The 26,219-nt window shown below is 42.4% G+C and overlaps 2 protein-coding genes across 2 annotated transcripts; one reads left to right on the top strand and one right to left on the bottom strand.

The window, feature by feature from the left end:
- Window positions 1–102: 102 nt before the first annotated feature.
- Window positions 103–7,735, top strand: zmynd12 (zinc finger, MYND-type containing 12). Its single transcript, XM_085781600.1, has 8 exons — window positions 103–305; window positions 2,004–2,133; window positions 3,306–3,477; window positions 3,580–3,749; window positions 4,096–4,218; window positions 4,317–4,401; window positions 5,068–5,213; window positions 7,464–7,735. The coding sequence occupies exons 1-8, from the start codon at window positions 166–168 to the stop codon at window positions 7,593–7,595; spliced, it is 1,098 nt and encodes a 365-aa protein (XP_085637726.1). The 5' UTR covers window positions 103–165; the 3' UTR covers window positions 7,596–7,735.
- A 1,476-nt stretch (window positions 7,736–9,211) lies between these two features.
- rimkla (ribosomal modification protein rimK like family member A) lies at window positions 9,212–26,011 on the bottom strand. The gene is made up of 5 exons (XM_085781599.1): window positions 24,670–26,011; window positions 17,602–17,832; window positions 15,609–15,695; window positions 14,166–14,369; window positions 9,212–12,463 (listed from the first exon to the last, which is right to left on the bottom strand). The coding sequence occupies exons 1-5, from the start codon at window positions 24,830–24,832 to the stop codon at window positions 11,940–11,942; spliced, it is 1,209 nt and encodes a 402-aa protein (XP_085637725.1). The 5' UTR covers window positions 24,833–26,011; the 3' UTR covers window positions 9,212–11,939.
- Window positions 26,012–26,219: the final 208 nt, after the last annotated feature.

Raw genomic sequence — 26,219 nt, 5'->3', positions numbered from 1 at the left:
CTTTGACAGATGTGATAGCATAGCGTCTATGATGCTAACATACTGGGCTGTTGTTGCCATAGCAATCGTAAACTCGGTTGCTTAACAACTAAACTCAGCTTCATCGGCACTGTTGGGAAACCTACTAAGTGTGTGTATCTATTTTAACTGGTCTTTCTTGTAACAATGGAAGCTGGACCTAAAGTTGCTGGGCCAACGTCAAAGCTAAATCATCTGGCTTTACCCAAAGAGGAGGAAAAGTTGTGTGAACTTTGTCAAAGGGAAGCGCACATGCAGTGCGACAACTGTCGTGTCACCTTTTATTGGTAAGTTCGGCTATCCTAGCTAGTTAGCCTTTTTTTTTTATCCTGAAACGTTACGCTGCTTGTGACAAAATAATATAAATGTAACGTTATTGTGAAAGCTGTATCTCCTACTTCACCGGACAGTCGTGTTTATTCTGTGTGAAGTTGGTCAAACCATGTCTATTGTTTGGACGCTAGGTGTCGGTGTTAGCCATATTTTTTTCACAGCACATGTCGGCACGAAGGGCGTTCATGTGACTGTGTTGTCAGGAGGGAGAGGAACAGCTGGAAATGAAATTACCACAGACAGTTTCTCTCTCCCTCCTTCTTGTGACTGTGAGGGAGTTTTGCCTGCGTCTTTTCGGATATTCCGAGTTGGTCGACATCGCCTTTTTATTTTTTTATGTAAGGCTACATTACCTTTGGCGTTGGTTCCCCTCTTTGCAGACTCAATTACAGATCATAAGATGGTGCTTCGTGGTATCCTTATTGGCACAGACTGGGGAGTGGAGAGGAGCATGTGGTGACATCCCGCCCTGTGGGGATTTATAGTGATGAGCCACTACACCCAGTCTCTTAAAGGGAGCTCACATCCACTTTATTGTGCCTGCTTTCCTCGAGACTTTACAGCAAAATATGCTAGATAACCACATTTTCTGAATGAGATGAAATCATTTAAGCATGTTTTAATGATACCTTAAAAACAAGAGGACATGAAACGGTAATATTTATAAGTTAAGTTTTAATTGCTACTAATAGAAGAGGTTAAACTTACAGTTAACAGCTGAGTTGGCTATTATTCTTTGTCAAAACAATTCACTCTGTGGTTTTTGGAACCAGAAAACATTCACATTGCAAAAGGTAAAATGGTTCATTCAAAGCCCAAAGAGGCATTGTCAGGCTGCTGGCTGACTATCCAAGTGTTTTGTGTATGAGTTTTATGTATAGCTCAGCAGAGTCAAGAAAGTGCAATGGTGCTGTATCCTGAGGAGACCCCTTCATTTGTGTCTGTCTGTGTGTGTACTACTGTCTACACACACACACACACATACATGCACACAAGCTATGTGTCAGAGCTGCTCTTGATATGACGTGGCCAGATCGTAGTCTGCTTGCTGCTTTTGTCTTGGGTCCAAAAACCCAAATGTACTGGAGTGTGCTCACATGCTCCACAGAAGAAGAAGAAAAAAAGCACAAGGAAAACCAAGACAGTTTCCACCAAAGTGTGCAGAACAGGGGGAGACAGATGCACAAAATTACAGACCAGTTATGTAATGGCATACAATTTGGTATGCCCTCCGTGCACTCAGATGATATTTCCTGAATGGGATACAAACTCAGCTTTGTAAATGTTAGCAGAGCTCACACCAAACAATAAGTACTGTATAGAAATTCTTGACATTAGAATATCTGTCTGTCACCTCTTTGAAGTCAGTCTGATCCACACTTCAAATTACGTTAAAGGTCGCTGCTCTGTACCTATTGTGTCATTTGCATATAGGGCCTAATAAAGTTCAGATCCTCGCAAGAAAAACTGGTTTTTGATGAATTTGTCTCCTGAAACATCTCCGTTAAATTTTGACCCAGAAGCAAGATTTCACTTTGCATGAAAGAGCTATGATGACTGTAAGGTGTCAAGACAAAGTGTTATTTGAGTTACGATCTTAATTTTTTCCTTCTTTCTTTTTCTTTGTTATACTTTTTTAAAAAAATCCACAGTAATGCAGAGCATCACCGCGCCGACTGGGTGGGCATCCATGAGAAAATCTGTCCATTGCTTATTCCCATTCGCATCATAACAACCGATAGTCTTCAGCTAGCTGGCCAAAATGAAATACGGCGTAAAAAGGTGAGAACGTATGTGCATTCATTTTTTAAAGAAACTGTAAAGAAAAACATGAAAACTAGGCCTATATACCCAGGTTATTTTCTATTACAGTAAGTCCCCTATCTGTCTGTGAATAATCTTTTCTTCTTTGTTTGTTTTCAAGTGTGTTGTGTTTAGTTACAAAGTATTATCCACTTTTATGTTTTTTGGCTGGTGTTATTGGATGAAGAGGCAAAAGAAAGAGGAGATTTCTCTGCATTTTTATTTTCTTGGTTCAAGCCTCTGAGTCTTTCTCACCTTTTATTTGAAAAGGAGTTTGCAACTGCTTTCCTACCGTCTAACCTTTCCCTCAGTCTGCCTGTACTCTGTGTTGAGCGCCCATACCTGCTGCCGTTGGCCTTTTTTTGTGATATGATGTTGCAAATAACCCTGTTATTAACTCTGTCTTTATGTTGTGATGTTGTAAATAATCCTCGCTATTAACTTTGTTTTTATGTTCTCTCAATTTAGTCTCCCTAAGGACCCTTTGCAGTACTGGTGTGTTGTTACATTTCTCTGCCTTGCCTTCCACCGCCTGTCTTGCTGCTTTGCCTGTGTGACTGAATAGCTGTTTGTTAACCCTTTCTGTCCTTGTTCACTCTCTTGCTATTTGTCCGCATAGCCTTGCCTCTGTTCTGTCTCTGTTGATGTCCTGCTACATGTCTGTATAGTTGTGCTTTGTGCTACCGTCCTTTAACCAATCTTTTTTTTTTCACAGCCGCCCCCCCCTCTCCCAAGAAGCTTGTGCCTCTTGTCAGGCCATCATTGTAAATAAGAACTCGTTTTTAATGATTCTGCCTGGTTAAATAAAGGTTAAATAAAAAATAAAATAAATGTACTGTGACTGACATAAATACAGGAATCTGCAAAAAAGATACGCTTTTGTTTTTCAATGTACAAATCCCATGGAGGGGAAACAGCAGAGGAAGTTTTCTTCTAAGGAGATAAAAGTAGAAAACAAAAATTATCTGTTGAGGCTTGAATCAAGGTTCCCCCCAGGAATCATGTCACAATGGTGGACGCTGTGAATTTTGGTTGTCAGTATGGTACGTTCCATCTTTAGTCATTGAATGTAACAGCAGGAGGTCTGATGAATTACGTAAGGTGGGGTAAAAGTAACTAAATGTGTACCTTGGATTCACTTCCTTGCTTAGGCAGCGCTGATTGAGATTTGCAGGTCGGTGGCTCGGAGCAAGCTGTCTGAGGGGAAACATCAGGAAGCTCTGCCTGCTGCCCAGTTCTGTTTGCGCTGTTCCATAGATGTCCATGGTCCTGGAGCTATCGAACTGGTTCCTGCATACCTGCTACTGGCAGAGGCCAACATGGGTGAGCAGCTCAACTGGATTCCTGTATGATGCAGAATGTGTAACTGAGGATGTCTGTGTACATGCTGTATATGTATATTTGTGTGTGTATTTATCTTTCCAGGATTGGGTAATCTAGTCCTGGTGATGGAACTCCTGTCTCAGGCTGAGTGGGCGGTCTTGAAGAACCCAGAATGTGGTCACATAGTCCGACATCAGCTGCACAGGAGCTTTGGCCGCCTCCACATATTGACTGGAAACCTGGAAGCAGCACTGCTTAACTTTGCGAATGATGTCTGTGTCATCATTAGTACACTTAACAGATAAGAGTCTGAGTATATTATGATAAAGAGATTATCTAAGATAAAGATAAGTAGATAGATAGATAGATAGATAGATAGATAGATAGATAGATAGATAGATAGATAGATAGATAGATAGATAGATAGATAGATAGATAGATACATACATACATACATACATACATACATACATACATACATACATACATAGATAGATAGATAGATAGATAGATAGATAGATAGATAGATAGATAGATAGATAGATAGATATAGCTAATTTTTGTCAAATTTTTTATTTTTATTTTTTAAATAAAATTTAAATTATTATATGTTTTCAGATATACTTTGCCAGTCAGGAGTATGGCCTGCATAGCACAGTCACCTGTGGTGGCTACTTTCTCATGGCTAACGTGTTTGCCAAACAGGGGAAGATGTCAATTGTTAATTCTTTGTACTCTGAGGTAAAAGCAGTTTTAATTGCTCGTGTGATCAAAATATTTTTGCATTGCAATGTTTCATGTTTTATCTGACGGTTTAGCTTATTTTTCTTATATTGTAGGTGGCACATACATGGCACTGCCACCTGACCGAACTCCTCAAGACCCACATCCAAAATCCTGACTTCTTGTCGGAGCCCTCTTACGGTATGTTTTGTCACGCCACATTTAGGGTTAAGGTCAGATGTAAATCTATGTATGGCACCATACAAAACCACACATTCAAGTTTTCTCAATCGCTCCAATTCTATCATACCATTCAAACGTAGTGCAGAATCAGAAAATTACATCACCAATCCATCATTTGCTCCACCCACTAAACAGCAGGGATACGCCATTGGCGCATCATTGAAAAAATAAGGTCAACACTGCTATATTTAGCTGAGCTGTCTTGCTGTGCAATCCGAAAGCTAAACCTCAGATTTACACTAGCATGCTTAGGGCTGACTAGAGACCACTGCTGACACATCTCTGGCTGTGCGGCATCCGCACCGCTACTCTATGGCAGCTGCTGCCCTACATATGATGCTAAGCCTGTTAGCTGCACTGCAATTTCCCAGGATTTCTGGGATGTTTTCCGGTGGAAAAATAAGGACAGGAGACATAGTATGCTTACATTAAATATATATAAGACAGACAAATCCAAAGTTAATTGACTCGTCGTCACCTCTACAATCCTCACTCATCCAATCCACTGAAAACAGTGTGAATGAAAATAATAAATATATTTTTAAAAATGGTTAAGTATATAGTGTATTTAAGTCCATAGTAATATAAGAACATTTTCTCTTTGTTTATATGACTTTTAATCAGACGAAACCCGGCAAGTTGAAGTGGACAAACTGTTAAGAACGGTGTTGGAGTTTGAACAGGGTAAATCCAGGAAGGATCCTGCTCAGACTGCACTGGTGGCCCACTGCCTGGCCATGCTGTGGTTTCTTGGAGGAGACTCCTTAAAGGTGAGACACCTGGCGAGGTCAACAGGCATTAAATGTTCCATTTGACACAGTGACACAGTTCCTCATTTCCCCTACAGTAAATGCACCTCCTTAAGAGTGCCAACTCCAGATGGGATTATCCCTAATTGGTCAAGCCGCAAAGATGAGATGGGATTTAGTGGGAGTTGATGTGACCGTCTCGACACTCTGACTTCCAGCCTGGTGGTATCCGGTGTCTCTGTAATGTCACTAGAGGCTTTGGTTGTGCTGCACCTCTTCCAACATGAAATGAGGGACAAAATCTAGTGTGTCGTGTTAGGTAAAAGACTGAGGCAGGTATGGCGTCACCAAGACAGGAACAGGAAGTTCTGCACCACAGAGGTAGCCACCACATAAAACCATGTTGGAAGAGGGGTTAATGAGATCTTATGTCTAAGCTCAAGCTGCCTCACTCCTGCAAACAGTAAACATGTAAATAGACACAACACCAGACAGTAACACAAACACGGCACAGTTGATGTGTTTAATTGTTTGACAGACCTTTTTATGTGGTGGTTTTGTGGGTTGTTGGAAGGGCTGGGTGAAAAACAGTTTGAATTTCTGTTTTTTCACTTCACCTACACCAAAGGTCCAAAAACACAGAGAAACAGATGAACATAGTCAAGTTTTTCTTTTTTATTTAATTTTATATTTTTATAATAAAATGGTGCCTTATCTCTAAGGTTGAAATTGATAGTCACGTGACCTATCCAGCAGCTATAGGACTAAGGGATGGGTTAAGATTAGGTACATGATAAGCTGTTCTACCCAGCCCCAGGTGTTCTGGTCAATCTAACTGTCTCTTGTTCTTCATGTTTATTGAACTACAATATAAAGCTTAAGAAAAAATTATAGCTGCTGTGCAGCAGTGGTCGGGGCCGGGCAATTTTAGGCAATTTGAAAGTGAAAGTTCCAAAGCTGTAGCACATACAGTTGATTTGTTATGAATTTTCAAAGTTATGAAATTTAGGGGCGTGTTGTAACACCACCATGAGGAATATTGGCGAGGACATGTAGCATTATGATGTGTCATCATCATCACCTTTGCTGGGGCTTGAACTCACAACCTCTGATACCAAGACCTAGCGCCCAACTCATTGAGCCTGGTGTGTGACTTCTCAAATAGACTCAGGTGGTCACCAGCCAGGCAGCAGTTGTCAAGGCAGATTTCAAAAATTGTTATCTACACAAAAATCTGATAATACATAAATTGCATCTTGACAGCATGGAAATGGTCGTTATTTGTTTTTAAGGTTAAGTGTTTTTTTGAGATAAAATTCTGATATTTGCCAAACTTCGTCAATCATGACTCCAAAATATTGTCATTTTTTTTAGGAAGATTAAAAATGTAGTATTCAGCAAGAATTGGATGGTATATGTTTACAGTACTGTTTACAGTCAAACGTTTTCATGCACTGTGGGCTGAATTTTCGATAAATCAAAAATCTGTGTGGATCGTTTGTGTAGGACAGTCTGAAGATGCTCTCAAGTTGCAAGTTTGGTGTCAATTGAGAGACAAATGTGGGAGAGATAGGTTTAATAAGTTTTACAGTTTTCAAAAAAAAAACAGAGTGATGGATTTCATAAGTGGATAAAAGTGTCAGCAGCATTGGGGCTACATTTTGGTGAAAGTTTCAAAACTGTAGCATGTACTGTTGGTTTGGTAGGAATTTTCAAAGTTTTAAAATGTAAACTCTTATTGCTTATAATCAGTTGTTATCATTCGTGTTGAATTTGTTTGTACTTGTGACTCAGGGTGCTTTTGAAAGAATGGAAGAAACATTAGAAAGGAGAGTCTGTGGTTTAGTGAATCAGACTTGTATTCACCACTGAGATAAGTGTGGGGGTAGACATAACACTAAGCACACACTCATGTAACACACATACACACACAGTGCATATTCCCAGCTGTTCACAAATCTTAAGAAACTGCTAGAATTCCACAGATGCCACTAAAAACCTCAATCAATTACACAATTAGTTTGGCACGTTTTCTTCGAAGCATGCATGGTTTTCCCAACAGTATCAAGCAAAAGCTCTTATGTCCTCATTTTCTGTTTGAAACTATAACGGACAGTGTAACAGCCTGACAGATCAGCTTGTCAGAAGGGTAAAGAGGGTAACTGAATCAGTCCAGTTTTCAATGATATTATTATATAAGTCAGCTTTACTCTCCCTGCAGTCTAACAGCTGCAGCTGCTGTGTTTGTTTCCGTTTGTGTTTCTGTGCTAGGCACTGGGATTTGGCAGCACAGCCCTGCAGGCCAGCCAGCTGATACCAAACCATGGCCTGACGGAGCCCATCCAGGGCCTGCTGCAGCTGGTGCAGAGTCCGGAGACAGACGCGAATCCTGGTCCTGACTAGTCACCGTACCTTTCCTCCCTCCGCTTTTAAAGGGAGGGGCATCAGGACATCTGGTTAGCTCCCCGCATTCACTCGTGTAGGTGCATAAACAGTAGTCGCTGACCTGTCTCTAAGGAAATAAAAATGATTTGATATCGAAATTCTTGATTAAAAAAAATTGTAAAAGGAAAAGTGCACACATTTTCATTGGTTTTGAATGACTCATCTTTATTTTACTCTAAAAAAAGAGGGATATATATTTACATCATTTTGCACATTTGTGAATGACATGATTTTGGGATCCATGTTGTAACACTGTCAGAATGATACAGAAGGGCATTTGCTGAGACTCTTTTTATGCAGTGTTGTTTATCTTGTACCTAGCAGTTCAGAACCTCTTCATCAATTCACCATATGCAGATATAATTAAAGATAAAGATTTCTAATGTCTCTATGTCAACAGAGAGCTGCATTGTTTCACTGAAGCATCAACATTGGGTTTCCTGCAAATCAAAGTATATTGTAAACCTTGAAGCAATCCTCAGGTTTTTTTTAAAACGCATTGACATAAAATGTACCCGATGATCGCTGTGAAATCCTACATATTATATACAATTCAGGAACATTTATTCTTTATATCAAAACAAAGAATCACTTTTAAAATCATCTCACTACTAGTGTTATTAGTACTAAATTATACAACAAATGCTTATTTTTGGCATTCAGATTCATTTTCATGTGTTGAGAGGCAGCAAAACGTGGAAACACTTTGATTTCCTCATATTCCCTTTTTCATTTTTGAGCCAAATATACATTAGCAGCAATGTGGAATTAAATAGCAACCTTGTGCTCTGTGTTGTTGTACACAGTGACTAATCCATAGGCCCTTACGTGTTTATTCCAGGCTGGCTGAGCACCACACAGGCCAATACACTTTCAGTAAGTTTCTGATTTACATACATTTATTTGTTTCCTTGTGTCACTGACATGCAGTACCCCTGTTTCTTCCAGCAGCTTCCATGCCTTGTATCCACTTTATCGTGGCCTTTGATCTATAAAGACCCAGCAGAAAGAAAGAAACCTGTCCGAATTGGGACCGTGACTCAGTTATGGTCCTCGAGTCAATGGTCCCAAAGGAAACCAGACAGTTAAAAGGCATTTTGAAAGTTGGTAGGGCACAGTTAAATGGACCATCAATGGCTTTGAAGTGTTCTGTCTACATATGGATGATGTATAAACTACAGCTTTGAATAACAGGGGCTGCAAGAGAGCAATGAACATTTCACTTATTCGTATGGCTGGCTTTTCAATGCCTTGAAAGGATATGAGATCTTTGATTTACACTTATGTACACAGTGTGGAATGAGGTTTTAATACAAAGACAAAGACTTCAAAAAATGGGGGACAACAACAACTGGAGATAGTTCACCCATATACGCTTTTTATGTTGGGATGTGACTTAATGATCAAGCTCACCAGCCCTTGCATGTCAGGAGAGTGAGCATGAGCGGGTTTCACAGTTTTGTTTGTCAGATACTTGGATTATATAGATACCGGACAACATCACAGTAGTGTAAAATGATGGTATTCTCTCAGTGGAGCCACTGTGATCACTTGACAGCAGACTTTAAAAAAAAAAAGCTGCCTATCCCGTTGTCTGGTGGGTTCAGATTTGGCACCCTCTATCAGGCCCCTTTTAGATTCCAGACAGTTAGTAAATTGGCCCACAAAAAAGGAAAATAAAATCAAGCTTCACAGCGGTTTCACTTTATTGAGACAATATTAGTGCACACAAACCACTTTTTTTCTTTTAAAAATACCATAAATTAGGAAGAAAACAAGGAACAATATAAAACAAGCAAGGAAAAAAAGTGCATGTTAACCATGGTATAGCTACACCACATTGTCTTATACTGTAGTTTACAACCTTTTTTTCATTCTTGTTTGTGTGTCTTTTTGTCTGCCTGTGGGTATGTGTTATGTTTTCAAAAGTATGCATGGATGGATATGTTGTGCCTTTGGGGTCAGGGGTGAGATCCAGGCTGCTTCCCTGAGTTGTGTTCAACAGAAGGGGTTACAAGCCTAAAAACATGGACGTTGCTATGCTGTGCTTTTGGTCAGATCTATAAATTATTCTTAATGAATGTCAGTTACCCCAAAGTACGCTCAATGCTTTATTAGTTATTTCAGAGGGCATGCAGGAGGTAAATCAAGAGGAACAGAAAACCATAGGCAGTAAGCTCTTGGTTGCTGAAATCCCTGTTTTTCCTAAGGAAAGAAATTCTATTTTTAAGAGACTGCAAAAATATAATTTCCTTTTTTTTTATTTGTACATCATGCCAACACGTTTTTTGGGTTAGGATACTTCATTTTTATTTAAAAAAAATTAAAATTAAAATAAACAAAACAAAAAACGAGGTGAAAACGATAAAAGTAAATCTACAAAAATCATGACTGAGAAATCACATCTACTGTAACCAAATCCAGAAATGTTAGCACCAAATTTCAGTTCCAACCTTTTGATATTCCAGGTCTCTACAAACAAGTTTGTCCACAATAGCTTATGAAAATTTCAATGTTGGCAGTTATTTCATTTGCTCCAGTTTCCATCAGCTGAATACTATTAAGAACTGAAGCTAATCCGCTACCTAAATATTTACAAAAAGTTAGAGAAGAAATAAAAAAATAATACACAACTATCTTATCAGTTCCTAGACATAAAGAGAGGAAACAGCTGGTAAATCAGGGGCCACGAGGATCCTGGCTGATATGTATTGTATGTTGGAATATCTCTGTCTCTCTATGGCAGTGAGAGGGTTTTGAGGTATATTTTGCTTGCACGTGTAGACACAGGTTTCACACTCTGTCTCATGTTTCCTAAATATGTCATCTGAGCGAGAGCAAAAAACTGCATCTGTTTATCATGTCATACTGTGTCATATAAAGTGCTAGGCATTGAATGAATTTTAAAAAGCAGCAGACTGCTGCTGCTGGTAAGGCTAATCAAACAAGCTATCTAGGAATGTAAAATTAAAAATCGAGTAATGTCACTCGATTCATTTTTATATTCCAGGTTGTAACTCTCCCAACAGAACTGCTACGTGTTCTCTAGTACCATGCACAGGTTAGGGCAGCTTTGTTTACCTTTACATTAGTCTGCTTCATTCACAGTGAACAGAGAATTAATTTATATACACCAGGATCATTTTCTGGTGCGATGTGTATATGATCAGGGCGAGTACTATTCTTTATTTATTATGAAAGCTCAATTATTATGACAGTACCACATCAGCCTCTTGTTCACTGTTCACTGTCAATGTAGCATCTCAAGCTAAAGTGTATGCTATGGATTTTGAATTATAGAGTTGTTCGTGTTAACCTGGTAAAAAAAAATAAAATAATAATAATGTGTATACATTCTATTTTAGTTGGATTTACAACACATGAGATGTGACACGTGGTGAAGAGAGAATTCACTTCTTATTTTAGTTATTATGAATTATGAATAGCATTAAAATTCATGTGAATTTCATGAATTTCCTCCATCTCCAGTTGCTGCAGGATGGTCCCCATCCTGTTCTGCGTCCTTGACAGGAGCACAACATTGCTACATTGGAACTGACAGTATAATGTGCCTAGCATGAGGATGTATTTCTCTCCCAAGGAGCTAACAACTTAAAAAAAAAAAAAGAAAAGAAAGAAACACTTCATTTCCCCTCCAATCCACCAAACCTGACTACAGTCTCAGCACGAAACCCTTCTTTTTTTTTATGTCAACGTAGATTCTCCTTGAAATATTGTTACTGTATTGTGAGGATAAAAACGTGGCAGGAGTATGCCTTTAAGGGAATCCCACACCCACCCAAAAACCTTCAGCCTTACTATTTTGCAGAAAACAGAAATTAGAAGAGGCATTTGGCAGTAATCTTGTGTACTATATTCCACTCTCGCCACCATGCTGCAGTGTAAGCTCAGTTTGAATCATAGCGTTGTAGGTTGGGGGTGGAGGTGCAAAGAGGAGTGTCAGGGGAGCAGCCTCAGATCTTTGTTTTTTCTTGTGTGTGTGTGTGTGTGTGTATGCGTGTGTGTGTGTGAGCATTTTAACGGAGCTCATGTCTTGGTGTTTGTATTTCTGTGGTTGTGCCAGCGTGCGTTGTTGTTGTTGTTGTTGTTGTTGTTGTTTTTCTCTGCTCAGTAACATCATAGATTTTTATCTTTTTTTTTCTGTTTGACTGATATGTGTATTTAAAAGGAATGTCTGTTGCAGTGTGAACAGGTGTGTGTGTGTGTGTGTATGCTTGAATGAGTGTTTTCATGTGTGTTTGTGGTGTTTTGTGTGTGTGTGTGCAGGAAGCTGCTTGAATCTCACTCAGTCAATAACTTGATCTCATTGGCGAGGAGGGCGTTGAAGTTGTAGGCTGGATCGGGGAGGTCTGGGAGATCGGGCAGGGTGGGGGCTGTGGACTGGCGGGGCGAGGACTGGGAGGGCTCGGCTAGCTCTGGGTCACTCTCGCTGGAAGTCGAACCCACGCTCATGTTGCAGACGGCCTCGGGCAGCGAGCCGCCGCCGCCGGAGGGCACGGGGCACACCTCGGGCTCGCTGCTGGTCTCGCTGGTGCTCGACACGACGGACAGCAAGGACATCTTGCGGGTGAGGCGGCTGGGGAGCAGCGACAGGGCGTAGTCCGCGACGATGCCCGCCACGTCCATGCCGCAAGCCTGGTCGAAGGCGATGAAGCCCACGTTGGCGTTGGCCTCGCAGACCACGAACGAGCCGTCGTTGAGCTGCAGGAGGTCGATGCCGCACACGTCCATGCCAAGGATGTTAGACACCTCGATGGCCAGCTGCTTGCCCTGCTCGCTCAGTGGGCACATCATTCCTACACCACCTGACAACCAAGAGAGAGCCTGGTTAACACCCACGGCCAAATATGGTTCATTCACTTCATGCCGACAACAGTTAGTCGATAAAAAGTCTTTTTTTTATGAATCAATGAAATAAAAATACAATAAATGTGTTAAAGCTTTAACATCCTAAAATGATAAACCACATCAGCGGTCAAACGTGGTGAAAGTGTCAACATGATCTCTTACATAAACGCAGAATAAGCTGGCGACTGATGTCCTAAATATGTCACCTTGCATTACAGCCTCAACTAAACCAAAACTGCTCGGGCCCTGACATTGAAAATCAGACTCATCAGCTGGAATGCTGTGTCATTTCATGTCTCCAGGGTAGATTCAGGACAAGCTTGTTGACGTGGAACTGCTCCCCCAAAACTGGTATGTGGAGCAGACGGTGCGTTATACCCGCACTAAACTAAACAAAAAAGGTGCAGTGACACTAAAGGTGAAATTAATGCACATCCAGGGTTCAAACTTAACTTTTTTGCTCACTGGCCAACTGGCTAGTGAGCTTTATCTACTGGCCAGAAAGATTTTTTACTGGCCAAAAATTATGTATAGCTGTTTTGTATATTTTTCATTGTGTTGAACTGTTATAATACACTCATAAGCATTTTTAACACATATCATAGCTATTAGCATATTTCTGTGTGGAATAAAGGAGTCAAGTTTGCCTTTTTTCCCTAAAAGGTTTATTTTAGGGATGCATTATTTTAGCCATTAACCTATAACAAGAACTTGACCGAATAATACTATCAGTTATTTATACTGTATACATTTATTTATTAGCTCCTTATGTCGTCAACTCATGGGGGCGTGTCGACATGTGCAGACTTCCACTGCCTTCAGTCATATTATTTAGCAGCTAAAAGTTTCACAGGAGGACTGACACTGTGCACCATGAAGGAAGATCAGACAATAAATGTAGCCTACATGGACATAATGTGCATCACCTGTAATAACGGCGCTGCAATAAAAAAAAAAATAAAAAAAAAAAAAGACGTGGCAGCTCTCCTGCAGCTCCACAGAGGAGCTGTCAGAGGAGCTGCTGCTCCTCTCTCTTCAGTCTGGTGTTTGGCTGCACTTTCAATAAGAAAAGTTCCATATGAGCGCGATCAGCTGAGACAGAGCACAATGGATGTGGCATTGATCAGATATCGCAGCGCACATGTTTATTTAACGGCAAAAAAAAAAAAATTGGAGCGATGTTTTTTTTTTTGCCGCGAGCGTTGTAATCGGTCACAAATCATTGCTATACGGCATGTTGTCATGTTGTGAGCTTTAAGATCTGCAGGACACCGGCTCACAACCCAAGCGTCGCAGCCGGGTCGGGAGGAACAGTAACAACAACGAAGTAGTTTTTTTTTTTTCACTCGCCAGAGTGGCCAGTCAGCCGGCTTCCTTTACTCGCCAAAGCATCAAAGTTAGTCGCCACTGGCGACTGGCGACCGCTAATTTTGAACCCCGTGCACATCTATAACTTTTATGATTAGAGGAATAACCAGACCTAATCAGTTTCCCAAAAACAACGGTGCCATTTTGCTCCGATCTCACATGATCCAAATGACTGCATCATCAAAGGTAGACTTAAAGAGCAAATTCCATCATGTAATACGTTGTGTGATAGCTCTCAATAGTAGGTAATTCACTATCCATGTCTTTACTGAGTCTGGAGCGTCTGCCTACCCAGGGAGCAGTTGCTTTGCATGCGACCATCAGTGGAGCAGCGTAGCATGGAGCCGATGACACGGCCGCCCACCAGGACCACCCGCACGTCACGGCCATGCGATTCCTTGACGTACTCCTGAAACAGGTAGGGGGTATCGTGGCGGATCAAGTGGCACAGGTCTGTCAGGTGGTGTTTGTCCCGTGCCAGGAACACAGCCTTGCCTAAGGGAGGGAAGGAGATGTGAGATAAAGAGAACAAAATGAAAGATGCACTTAGGTGAACTTTAAGTTTACGTTTTCCAATGTCTGACCTTTGCATGATATTAGCTTAGTTTTATTACTGGAATTACCTCACACTTCTTTCCTGACAAGTAGCTGCCTTTGCTGACTAAGTCTCACGTCAGTCCCTATTTCTCATGAAATGGACAGGACACAACTCTTAGTCACAGAAGTGCTTCTCACAGAGGATAGAAGACGCTTGTTTTAATTAGCACCGCTTGGCTCTGTCTCTCGGCTGTCAAGCCCTCTGACCCCTGTTCCAGCACAGAGGAAAATCATGTGGTGGCTGTGTGAGTGTGTGTACGTGCACGTAACAATCAAAATGAGATGACAAGGCAATCCCTTGGCCATATCATGAAGATGTGAAGATGGGCGGCGGTTGGGAGAGGGGGTGGGGGAGGTGGGGGCATAACGCAACACTTAACAAATCTGAAGCAAGGCAAGCAAGAAGTAATGCACCTGTGAGAGAACATTTCACCTTCCAACAACTGGGCAGGGAGAACACATGAAATTAAATTAAATGAAAAAAAAAAACAATAACAAAGACCTGTTAAAGCCGATGATTCTTAAGCGTTTGAAACAGTCATTCATATTTGCTCAAAAGCCTTAATATTTCCTCATGAGAGGGAAGGCAAGCTGGACTTCAGCCAGTGTCAACGGTCAGCCACAGAGGGAAATAAAGCAATCCTTGAGACGCCAAACTCCATAAAAAGGGTCAAGTTAGTGGCTGACCAACGGCTGCTTTCCCTAACAATGCACTGTGATGGCAGCCTGTGCTAGCCAAGGTCCATTGTTATTCCCTCACACAATGGCAGAGCCAGTTGAGTGTCGATAACTATGAAAAGGAAAGGGCTAATGGGTCAGCACTCAGCAGACACTGGGTCTGATCTCTAGGAAGCACAACATCAGTGGCAAGGCTGAAACTTCCCACACATGCGCCTGTGAATTTAGCTGAAATGTGAAATCTGAGCTCAATTTGTAAACTGGAAACAAAAATGTTCACCTTTGCAGTTATCCTGCAAGCGTTACAACCCTGTTTTGTGTTTGTTGCTGGCTGCACCTCTGTACTAATCACTGAACTGCGATCATTAGGGGCCTGTTGTGTACTACTGATTGTTGTTGAGCTGTGGTGTAGTTGTGTAGCTGCCTGGCGAGAGGATGAAAACAGACTGATAATCTTACCTCTGTGGCCACGTGCGTTCTTCACCACCACCGGGTAGCCCAGTGGCTCTGCCTCATCGATCATCTTACGGAAGTTGTCGTGGCCTCCTGGAAAACGCCCATGCACACAAACACAAAGCAGACACACACACACACACACACAGACGTAGAGGTGTGAAATACATAAATAACTTGTCCATATTTTGGCAGCATTGTTCACACATAACAGCCGATCAAGCGGGGCTTGTTGGTTGGGGTGGGGTGGGGGTGGGGGGGGGTCACTATGGCAACAGAAGAGACTCAAAACAGCAAAGCTACCCGAGTGTTTTCCTGAGATTATACTTATTTTGCTGCTTTATTCATGACATTGGAAGTGTGCAGTCAGTGAAGAATGCATTAATACGAAGCAGCTGACCATATCTGACACTGATTCACAACAGCAGCATGTAGCAGCAGATGTGCTTAAGCTTTTTCTACCTCGCCTTGACAAGCAGTTGAAAAATGTGTAAAAAAAAAAAATGAAAAATTTGAAAAATGGAGGCATTAACTTATTTCCCCCCCTTACTCTCTTTATCTCCACTTCCTTCCCTCTGGATCTGTTTAACTGTCTGCTCTTCTGTGGCGTTCAGTCAAGAGAACAGATGTGAACTACCCTGTGTCACATGGCTTTTTCCAGATGCACTAATTCACACTTGTTTTCAGTGGGAGGGGGGAAACAACTGAGCGAGCGAGCGAGCGGGGGGAGACCAAATGTAGGTCCAACCACGTCATAAGCTGCTGAGGTGGTGAACAGGAGGGAGGCGATGGCATTTTTTCCCTCTATTTTGAAAAATCATGAAGGGGCATGGGGTGGGGCGTTGTGGGGGCGTGTGGGGGGTGTTACATAAGCTTTCCAGCCGCTCTGCATGCATCGCCCGGCCTACTGTGCAGAGAGACCAATGGAATGTAGGCCAAACATCCCCCTCCTCTTTCTTTCTTTCTTTCTTTCTTTCTTTCTCCCTGTCTGTATCCTTCTCTTTCTGCTCTTGCAAACACCAGAGCGCTGTGGGTTTTTTTTTTGCAGGACAGAGGGAAAGATGTCTTATGACCCCATTATCTTTGTCTGGCTTTAAAAAATATCAACAAATAAACAGTAGTCTGGTTTATTTTATGCTCCCCAAACATCCTGTCTTATTCAACAATACATAAAAACCAGCCATGTGGGAGAAATTGTAAAAAAAAGTCATAAGTGGTTTGGTGGGGGATTTGACCAGGTATGTAAATGGGTTTTATCTCTGCTATTTGAGTAATTGCAATGGAGTAGTGGTTGTCTGGCTAATGGCTTATTAATCTGTGTTATACAGCCACATGACGACTAAAGCCTGTGATGCAACTAATGTGATTGAAACGTCAACGTGCTTTACACAGCAGCGCTGGTGTTGCATGCAAATGTTCGCTGGACAAAAGTTGATGCAGATATATTCTCTCTTATGGTTTGTAGATACGGTACATACTTACAGACAATATTTATATTGATTTTCCTTCACAGAATCTATATTTTGTGTATCTATGTCAGTGACCTGAGCGGTACAAGCTGTCGTTAACACTGCACATGATACAGACAATGGACTGGGCTTGTGGGTCTTTACATCAGACACCCCTACTGGAGCTAGGGGATCTGTGTTGATTTGTTTGTACAGTTGAGTGAAACACTTTTTAGGCACCAAGAGAATGAGGTGTGACAAATTTGATGAATGCAGTACACATGAGTCACTTGCTGTTCACACGCTGGAAAGTAGATTTACTAGTTAAGTCAGCTACATTACAATTACCAATCAGCTGCTGGACGAGTGAATATCCCCTGAATAAATGAATAGATAAAGTATAAATCTATCCATTTCTTTTTTCTTTTTTTTTGACACATTTCATCTGTTGCCTTGCTGATTATAGTCATGGAGGAACACAGTCCCAACGACACTGCGCTACCACAATAAATCAACACTGTGAGAAATATAAACATCAAGTCCTAGATTACCGTAGGAGAAGGTGTCGGGAAGAGGCACCCCGTGGCCGGCCAGCTCCTGAAAGGTCCAGAATTTGTTGACACAGTTGAGTATGGCCTGTGGCCTGTTGATCAGCCGACAGCCCATCTTCTCCAGATGACGCAGCACAGTGATGTCACTATCCGACTGAACCCAGGGTGTGGGCACCCGCACCACAACCACCTGAGGGTAAGACGTCACCAATTCCTGCTCCACTCGCAAACCTGGAGGATAGGAAGGGGAGAAGAGATAAACACAATTAGGCGCATAATAATTTGTCAGCCTGTGGGTATATTAGGGTAGTAGTAGTAGTAGAGTAGTGAAATGGCACTCGGATGCCACCCAAGCCGAGCGAGTACTCCAGTACAGCCCTAAAAACCTGGTTGGACCTGGTCATGTGTGCAGCTACTTCTCCCGGCCACTCAAGAGCTTTAAGATAGAATATTTTGCATCACACCCTAAAAAGTCACGTTTACAGAAGATGGAAACATTGTGAAACTGGTGAGTTTTGTGAACCCATCATCTGCTGGTGGAAAAGTTTACTGCTCCTGTTGAGACTGTGACCATTTCTCCAGTTGTCACCACACAGCTCTGACTAAGAGTTGGCCAGGTTACAGCTCCAGACAGGCCGCCAATGGCGTTGAGCCATGAATTTGGAAAGCGTCCTGCCTGCTGATACGATTATTTACATGCTGCCCATATCCGTATACAGTGCTCTCCTGCAGTGATGCCAACTCCATGGCCAAAACTGTCTTCCGCCGCTGACTGTATGTATGTCTGTCTGTCATTCATACGAAATAAAAATAAAAAAAGACTGAGACAGAGACAGAGATATCTTTGCTGGTACACTGGCAGACTGCTTTGTCTCAATGTAGGGCAGTGGGGTAGGGCGAGAAGTCTGAGAACCTTAAGGGTGAATAACTTCAATTAAAGCACACATGAGCACACACCAGGAAGAAAAACATTGTTAGAAAAAAAAACTATTGCAATGTCTGCAATGAAATATTTGTTTTGCTATCTCTTGGGTTATAAGAAATTTCTGTGGTCAGAAATATCCTCTCCCAGTATTTATATAATGCTCATAGTCCTGTCACAATAAAGTTATATAGAGGCTGTTATCTAAAACTCACTGTTTTGTTTTATTGGAGTCAAATTGTATCAGTAGTCTCATCTCAGGCTGACATCACCTTTATCATGCTAATGTGAGCTAATTAAAAACAAAAGGCTGTCCGAACACATCTGCAGAGGTTACTAATCAGCCATTTCAATACAGCACAGCATGTGGAAGCCAAGGACAACAGGGGAGAATGGACAAAGAGGGGGTGGTACAGTACAATGCTCACGATCAGTCTGGTTTATAACATGCAATACACCAACTTTTCTACAAGGCTGAAAATCTTGACAGATTATTCACAAGCTATCTCCGGTCTCTCTACAAACAACAATCTGGATCTACAGAACAGAGCAGGCTTTTGAAGAAACTGAATATTGGCTTGATATTTACAACACAGATGGCATATTCACTAGCCACAGCCAAAGATTTGGCAGCATTTCACTGGTAACGGGTGCTACTTCGTCACTCTGGATGAGAGACAAAGTGTGAGATTTTTGAGCAGTTGACGTGACCCAACGGCTCATCAGGATGAACATGCTGGGCGACAACAAAGGCTGCGTGAACGTGTGCTTATGCACATATATGTGTATGCGCGAGACAAAGAGGAAGGGAGACGTTGGTCAGGGGTACAGGACTTCACCTCTGCCGTAGCCTGAATTTCAGCCATCTTACAATCTGCAGGTTCACAATAGTGACAGCGCCACTGGCTGAGATCAGCAGAGGTCACAAGGAGCTTGATGGCTGCTGCATGCATAATAACAACAATAGACAGCCGGCTATTGCTGGCCGGCAGATGCACTGTGCCATAAGCCTGAAGTGGATTTTTTTACATTCTTTGGTTTTTGACCAGCGCCTGTTTTTCCAGTCGTTATGCGCATGGACAGGTAAAATGAGGGAGACAACCAGAAAGGCAGCATTCAGAAAAGGTCAGGGATGTCTTCTGGCCCTGGGGTGGGAGGGGAAAACAGAAGCATATGATGCCATGAAAAACCAACCACTCCTTTTTTTTTTTCTCTCCTCACAATCTCAGTACAGAGGCAGGAGGATTTGCTGTCTCTCTAGCTCCTATTCAACACTCTCACACTGCTCTGATTGTGCAGCCACTGAGAACACAGTGAGTGGCGTTACAGTGGGAAGTGTCGGGGGATGTGGTCTCATGGTTTTTGACAGACAGTATTCACTGTTCACGGTGCTCATCGCATCTCCAGGGGAACCAGAGACCAATGAGGCAACCAGATGAATCAGTCCTATTCATCTGTGCAAGTGTTAGTGTGCACTGCGCTGTCTGTCATGTGACCGCCGCTAAAACACTCGGAAACCCTCCTGACCATTTTGGTGTATGACAAAGGCAACATAGGATTTTGAGGGACAATTTCCAAAATTAGCGTGGGTGCGACCCGTCTCTGGTAAAACTGGATTTCCCTTTACCTCAAGGGCAGTCATGTTTTCGTGCCTCAATGAACTGTATATGTGTGTCCCATTTTCAATCTGCCTGACAAAGCTAACAAGCATAACAAGCATTCTATGCATACCGCTGCAACGTCACAAAGCAGGCGATGCCGACAAATGCGGTGCCAATGTTTGGCTGGTGGGTTCTGCCAGCCCTGAATGCCGTCTCCCTCTGGGTCTGGACATCCTCTCTGAATTAGCCTAATGGGGGCAGCAGGTTCCTCCGTGTTTTTCCTTGGTTAGGTTCGGCCCAACGGTGTATTTTCATGATGTATTTGCATATCTGTCATCAATACGCACATGAGACAAAAACATATACTGTAGGCCTACTGTGAGGCCAGCCAGAAAATCTTTTGTTCATCGTGCACAGAGGCCATGCAAACCTCCATGTCCCCTGTGACTTAGCGTTAGCACTGTGTAGCCACCAGCTACTTTGGCACTGACAGCAATTGAATTAACTGAGGCAAATGAGACTTACGATGCAAAAGTATTTGGCAAGGACAAAATCCAACTGGCACAAAAACACAGCTTGAAAACCGCCACATAAAAAATGTCAGATTAAAGGCTAGATCAAAGTGTAATTTATTAAGTGTAATTATTGTCACTTTTTATTTGTCTGCTTCAGGGCTGGGGAGGACTTTTAGCTTAACTGTATGCACTATATTTCAAATGAGATTCTGCATTGTCATATGATGACCTCTGAAAAGTGTGAAGTTATGTTATGTAATTTTTAAGGGATCAGTTTGTTTTATTTACCCTGATGTCATTTGGCATGGTACGACGCAGTAGTGATGCATTAATAATCTAAGAGCTCAAAATTATTCCAAGGTGGTAATATATTGATGAATGGGTACAATAAAAAATACATTCAGATCAATACTTCTCAGTAATATTTATTCTTATGTGGTTGGGAAGTACTTGGGTGGGGTGGCACAGTGTGTCTACACTTTTATACTAAGCCTGAGAGCGTGCTGTGTCTCTCGTGGAGTGTGCCACTCATTTGACATAACAAGAAAACCAAAGTGGATGACGGCACTGCAGCTTCATTCTCTCGCAAACATTTTTCTCACAATAGTTTGTGGTCACCTGTAACCTACAGTATTCTCACCACAGGTTGTACGGTGACACAACATCATTCAGCATCAGGAAGTATGAAGTTATAAGGTAAGAGTCCAGTAATTACATACCAAATGTTCTCTATAGCTACAGCAACTATGCAAATTACAAACACAAGTGCTTATTTTGCGGTGTGACAGTGTATAAAAGGAAAGGCTGGACATCCAACACAGATAGTTACATTAGGTTTGGAAAGATATGTCAGCCACCCACATATTAATAAGGATGTGCTACTGAGAGAATAGTGTTGTTACCTCTGATCAAAAATAAAAGTGACTAACAATGTTTCAAGGTGTCTAAGTAATTATGGTTGGCATTTGAAATATAAGCAACGCTGCCTGTAAGGGAGTGGTGATAATTTCCCCAAGCATTATTAATGTGTGTTCCCTTGTGTCAATGGGTTCACTGGAGACAATATGTACACTTTTAACTTAGTTCTTGGTTAAATTAGCATATAAAATGCTGTTGTCATGTGGAGATATATATAGGCTATGTTTTGGGGGATCAATAAAGTATTCTGATTCTGATGTTTTCTGTGCTTGTGTGTTTGCTATCAAGAGGAAAAAACAAGTAGTGTGAGCCTCTTTGGCAAAGCTGATAACATGCAAATAGTCATATTACAGGCGACATGTGACAACCTGCGAACAAGACACTGCTGGCTAAGTGGCAGACAAGCATTCCTAGAAGTGCTGACTTGTTAAATCAAGTCAAAGCTCCTGTGACTGTCCACTCACATTAGTACTTAATATTTGTATTATTAAAATATTAGTTTTTGCCAAGGAACCTAGTTCTCAGTCCCAGACAAGGTTTAGTACTGAAGCCTGAGTATTTCAAAAGCAAGTACGTTATGCTCAATTGCTCATACACACTCACATGTCCAGTGTTAAATTAAGATACTTAGCCATCTTCCCATGCACTGACACAAGAGCGTTGCATTTATCATCTTTGAGGTAAAAGCATGCCCACTGGCATGCACCAGAATCACAAAGGATTGTGACATTAATTCAGATCCGGTCTCTGTTTAAACATCTTGCAACGCAAGTCATGGGATGTGAAATGCCTCCAGCTAGCTGGATGCTGGGTTTGGCTGTTTTATGTGAGGGGCCATCATTGGTCATTAAAACATAACAGTGTGTGCGCGTGAAATGTGTGTTCATCCCTCCTCACAGAACAGACTGAACCTAATAACTTCAGTGTGAAGTTTGGACCTCAACCTGTCTTGAGAGCACACAAGTAAGCCTAAAGGAATGAGAAGAAACAAGCTGTAAAATTGTTATCAGTTTTAGGACTATGACTGCACCCTGACCTACACTTCTTATGTGTGCATGAATTTAAGAAGAATTGTATACATCATTTCTGCGACAGTCTTAACTTGTTTATTGCCTCAGTACTTAATTCCTATGCTCAGGAAGATAGATAATGAAGAGCCTGAAAGGTCATGCAGAAGACATTAGCAACTTTAATTTGATTTATTAAGGATGATGTGGTCGATCTGCCGATTCATATAGGGACTGGAGTGGAAAGTGCCACCTAACTCTGGAGTTTCTGTACTCTACGTGTAAATTTAGCGTGGTTAATTCATATCTAGATAAATGCTAGGTTTGCAGGACAACTACTCACTTCGAGATCCCAGCCACAGAGCATGTACTCGATGTATTGAGCCTACTGTGTGGCAAGCCTGTCCACTGACTGTTAATCTGTGGGGTCAAGCCAATACTCGGAAGACATTTACCGTATGCACAATTTGGGCCAGCATGGATTACAGGTCATGATAACTGCCTTGCTCTAGATGTGTGTGTCCTTCCTAAGCTACAAGTCTAGACAGCAGTCTACCTACCTATTCGTGCTGGCTAATATACTCACCTTTCCAAGCTGTCGCCTTGATGTGTTCAGCATGTTATGTTATCCACAGATTAACCTGTTTTTAGGTCATATTATCTAGCAGTGGTAGCAAAAAGTTTCTTGTAATTACTCCTGTGGCAGGTATCCTGTATAAATGCTACAAATAGAGGATTTTTATTATGTTTGCGGATATGAATCTGGCTCCATCATCATGTGAAATATATGTAACATTTAATGCCTTGCCCTCTGTTAAAACACTTCACTGTTGGCATTTGGAAGTCTCTGTTGAGTGTGAGGTTTTGCCAGGACTGAGCTGTACAGTAGCCACTATGTGACAGTGTGTGGTATCAGTATGAAGTCTGTAAGGACATGGTGCCCTGTCTCACCTAAACACACTGCACATGTTCTCCCATCTATCCAGCCTCTTGCCAGTGCCAGCCTACACCCTTTATGTGTTAATTGAGACTTGCACACCTCTCATCTGGTGACACAGCCCCAATTCACGCCACCTTGACAAATTCCATATGTGTCTGTTTGTTCAGTGTCCCTACTGCTACCATCACTTTATCAAGGGCCCAGCAGTCAATACTGTGAAATGCTGTCATGCTATGACTAAAAGAACACAAAACACTGACCCAAGATGTGTCAATACAACTTCAAGTATGTAGCATAGATGAGATAACATATAAGCAACACCCCCTGACACAGCAGGTTATTAGGTTGTTTATACGTGGTTGACTACAGTAAATACCACCATTGGTCATTAATGTGCCATTTTAGAAAGTAATGCCAATAAACAGGGCCACTGTTTTAAACTCAATACATTTTGATGCTGCTGCTGAAATATGTTGTGCATCAAATCTCAGTTCATTTCTACATAACACATTTAATTTGTGTTTCACACATTTGCCACCCTCTTTGTCTGAGACACAAGTTTACACGTGTGTTTTCCTCCCTGTGCTATTTTTTGAGAGGGAATTTGCCTGGTTGCCAGATCTCCACGTGAAATCCCCATATCAACATTTGAGAGAATACTATCATAAAAAACAACAACAACAGAACAACCTACAGCTTTAACCCTCACAGCGACGTAAAGTGCAGCAGAATTACAACAGCTCAATTTCATTTAGCTAGTAAATGCATATGATCTGATTACCGGGGCTTCTGTTATATTAAAACTATTTCCCTGTTGCTTCGAGTTAATCTTATCATCCGTTGTTAGGAGTGCAACGCATTCAGCGAAATTAAATCAAGCACCATCGCTCCCTCCAGTCTACAGGCACTCTGGCTGGAAAGTGGGTTAGGCGGTCACGGCGGTGCTTATACTTGGCTTCCTTGCTAGCAGGCAGACTGGGCTAGCCCTCCCTTCGCTTCACGGCAGTGTGGTCCCCAAACAATAACCGTGTGCCATGGACTGTGTGGAGCGGCTTTAGAGCACTGTTGATCTCAAATAAAACCCCACGCTACGTTACATCATTCACTCACACACGGTTTACGACCACTCATCGACTGCTTTTATTAGCCGGTCAGTGATACTTGCCTAGTTGTCCCTCGGAGATCGTGAGCACGATTTGATCCATGAGAAGCGAGCGGAATTCAACATCCTCGTCGGCGCAGCGCTCCTTCAGTGCCCGGAGGATCTGAACTTGTGGATACTCCTGGCTGATACGCCGGTCGGTCACGAACCAAACCCGAGAGCACATTTTGTTTTTGGATGCGTGGATTCAAGAGGAAAAAGTTGCAACAAAAAAAAATCCGGCAGAAAACGCACAGTTGTGGCTGTGGGAGGCGGCAGGTGTGCGGTGGTGGTGGTGGTAGCGCGGGATCCGGGGGTCGGGCCAGGCGGCAGCGGAATAGCACAGAGATGCTCACACAATGGAGACCTCGGCGGCTAAGCTGAGCTGTATGAGCAGGCTGTGATGTGGCTTTAAAAACAGGACCACGACACAACCGCTGTTTGGGCCGAACCGGCTAGGATGACGAATAATCTTCTTTATCACCTTTGTTTGTCTTCATTTGCATCCATTTAGTCCTCCCGGGGCGCTGCTAGACGAGCCCAAACCGCGCAAAGTCGACACAGACTAGCCGAAAATAAATGTATTTCTACCCGCAGAAACTTGCCTCTGTCAACAGAGTTACGGCTCTAGGCGCAATCTGTCCGCCGGAGCAGACAAAGCTCTAGCGGTACTGCTTTTTATCCGCCTCTTGTCGACCCAAAACTACCAATTAAGTTTTCCCGTGATCGCACGGCGCTGCAAACCGCAAAGTCGTCGATTTAATAGAGCAAACTAAGCTAACCCACAACAACTAACCCTCCCAGCACGGTTTGGCTGCTATCCACGAGGTATTGGTGCTGAAAAGTGCACACGCTTCGTTTACAACTCCACTTCTACGCGTGCCCGACGTGCACAGGCTGGTCCTGCCCCAAAATAAGATGTTTGGAGGGGCACGGGCCAATCGCAGCACGTAAAGTTTCCTACTGCCCATACAGCACGCCGAAGGTGTGGGCGAGTCGCTCCCATGGTAACCAATCAAGAAGGTTCTAGCGGGAAAAGAGGGCGGGGTCTGGGGGAGGGCGCGCGGAGGGCTGTGCGAACGAACCAGTGCGTGGAGTCTGCAGTGTGCACGAGACCGCGCACTCTCCGAACCGGTTCAGACCAGACGGTGCGAGGAGGTTTGGCGGATACCGACAGTGCTGCTGTCTGTCTCCATGCTGAAGCGGCAGGAAATGAAACAAGGACATCACAAACCTAAAGGCACCATAATATTCTCTGTTTTCTCTTTTGTTTTGATTCATTTTCTTCTAAGGTGGGGGGGCGTTAATGTAACAAACAATGCGTGTTTGGGTGGCTACTACTAGTTGAGCAGTGTCATTCAAGGACAACCCGGTCCACTAGAGGGAAACACATCGTTGTGACAATGGAGCGAAATCAGTGACCCACTTGTGTTGTTCTCTTCCCTTCGCTGTGCCTAAATCGAGGAGACTGTGCAGATCTCATCTCATCGCAAAGCTGAACAGGCATAATAATCGAGTTTCAGATTCTGTGGGAGTACACTACGATGATGTCATTATCTCAAATATTCATCGCG

This window comes from Trachurus japonicus, chromosome 7 (genome assembly GCF_045865225.1).
Source record: "Trachurus japonicus isolate A0001 chromosome 7, Traja_1.0".
NCBI lineage: Eukaryota > Metazoa > Chordata > Actinopteri > Carangiformes > Carangidae > Trachurus > Trachurus japonicus.
This window is presented reverse-complemented; position numbering and strand designations above follow the sequence as displayed.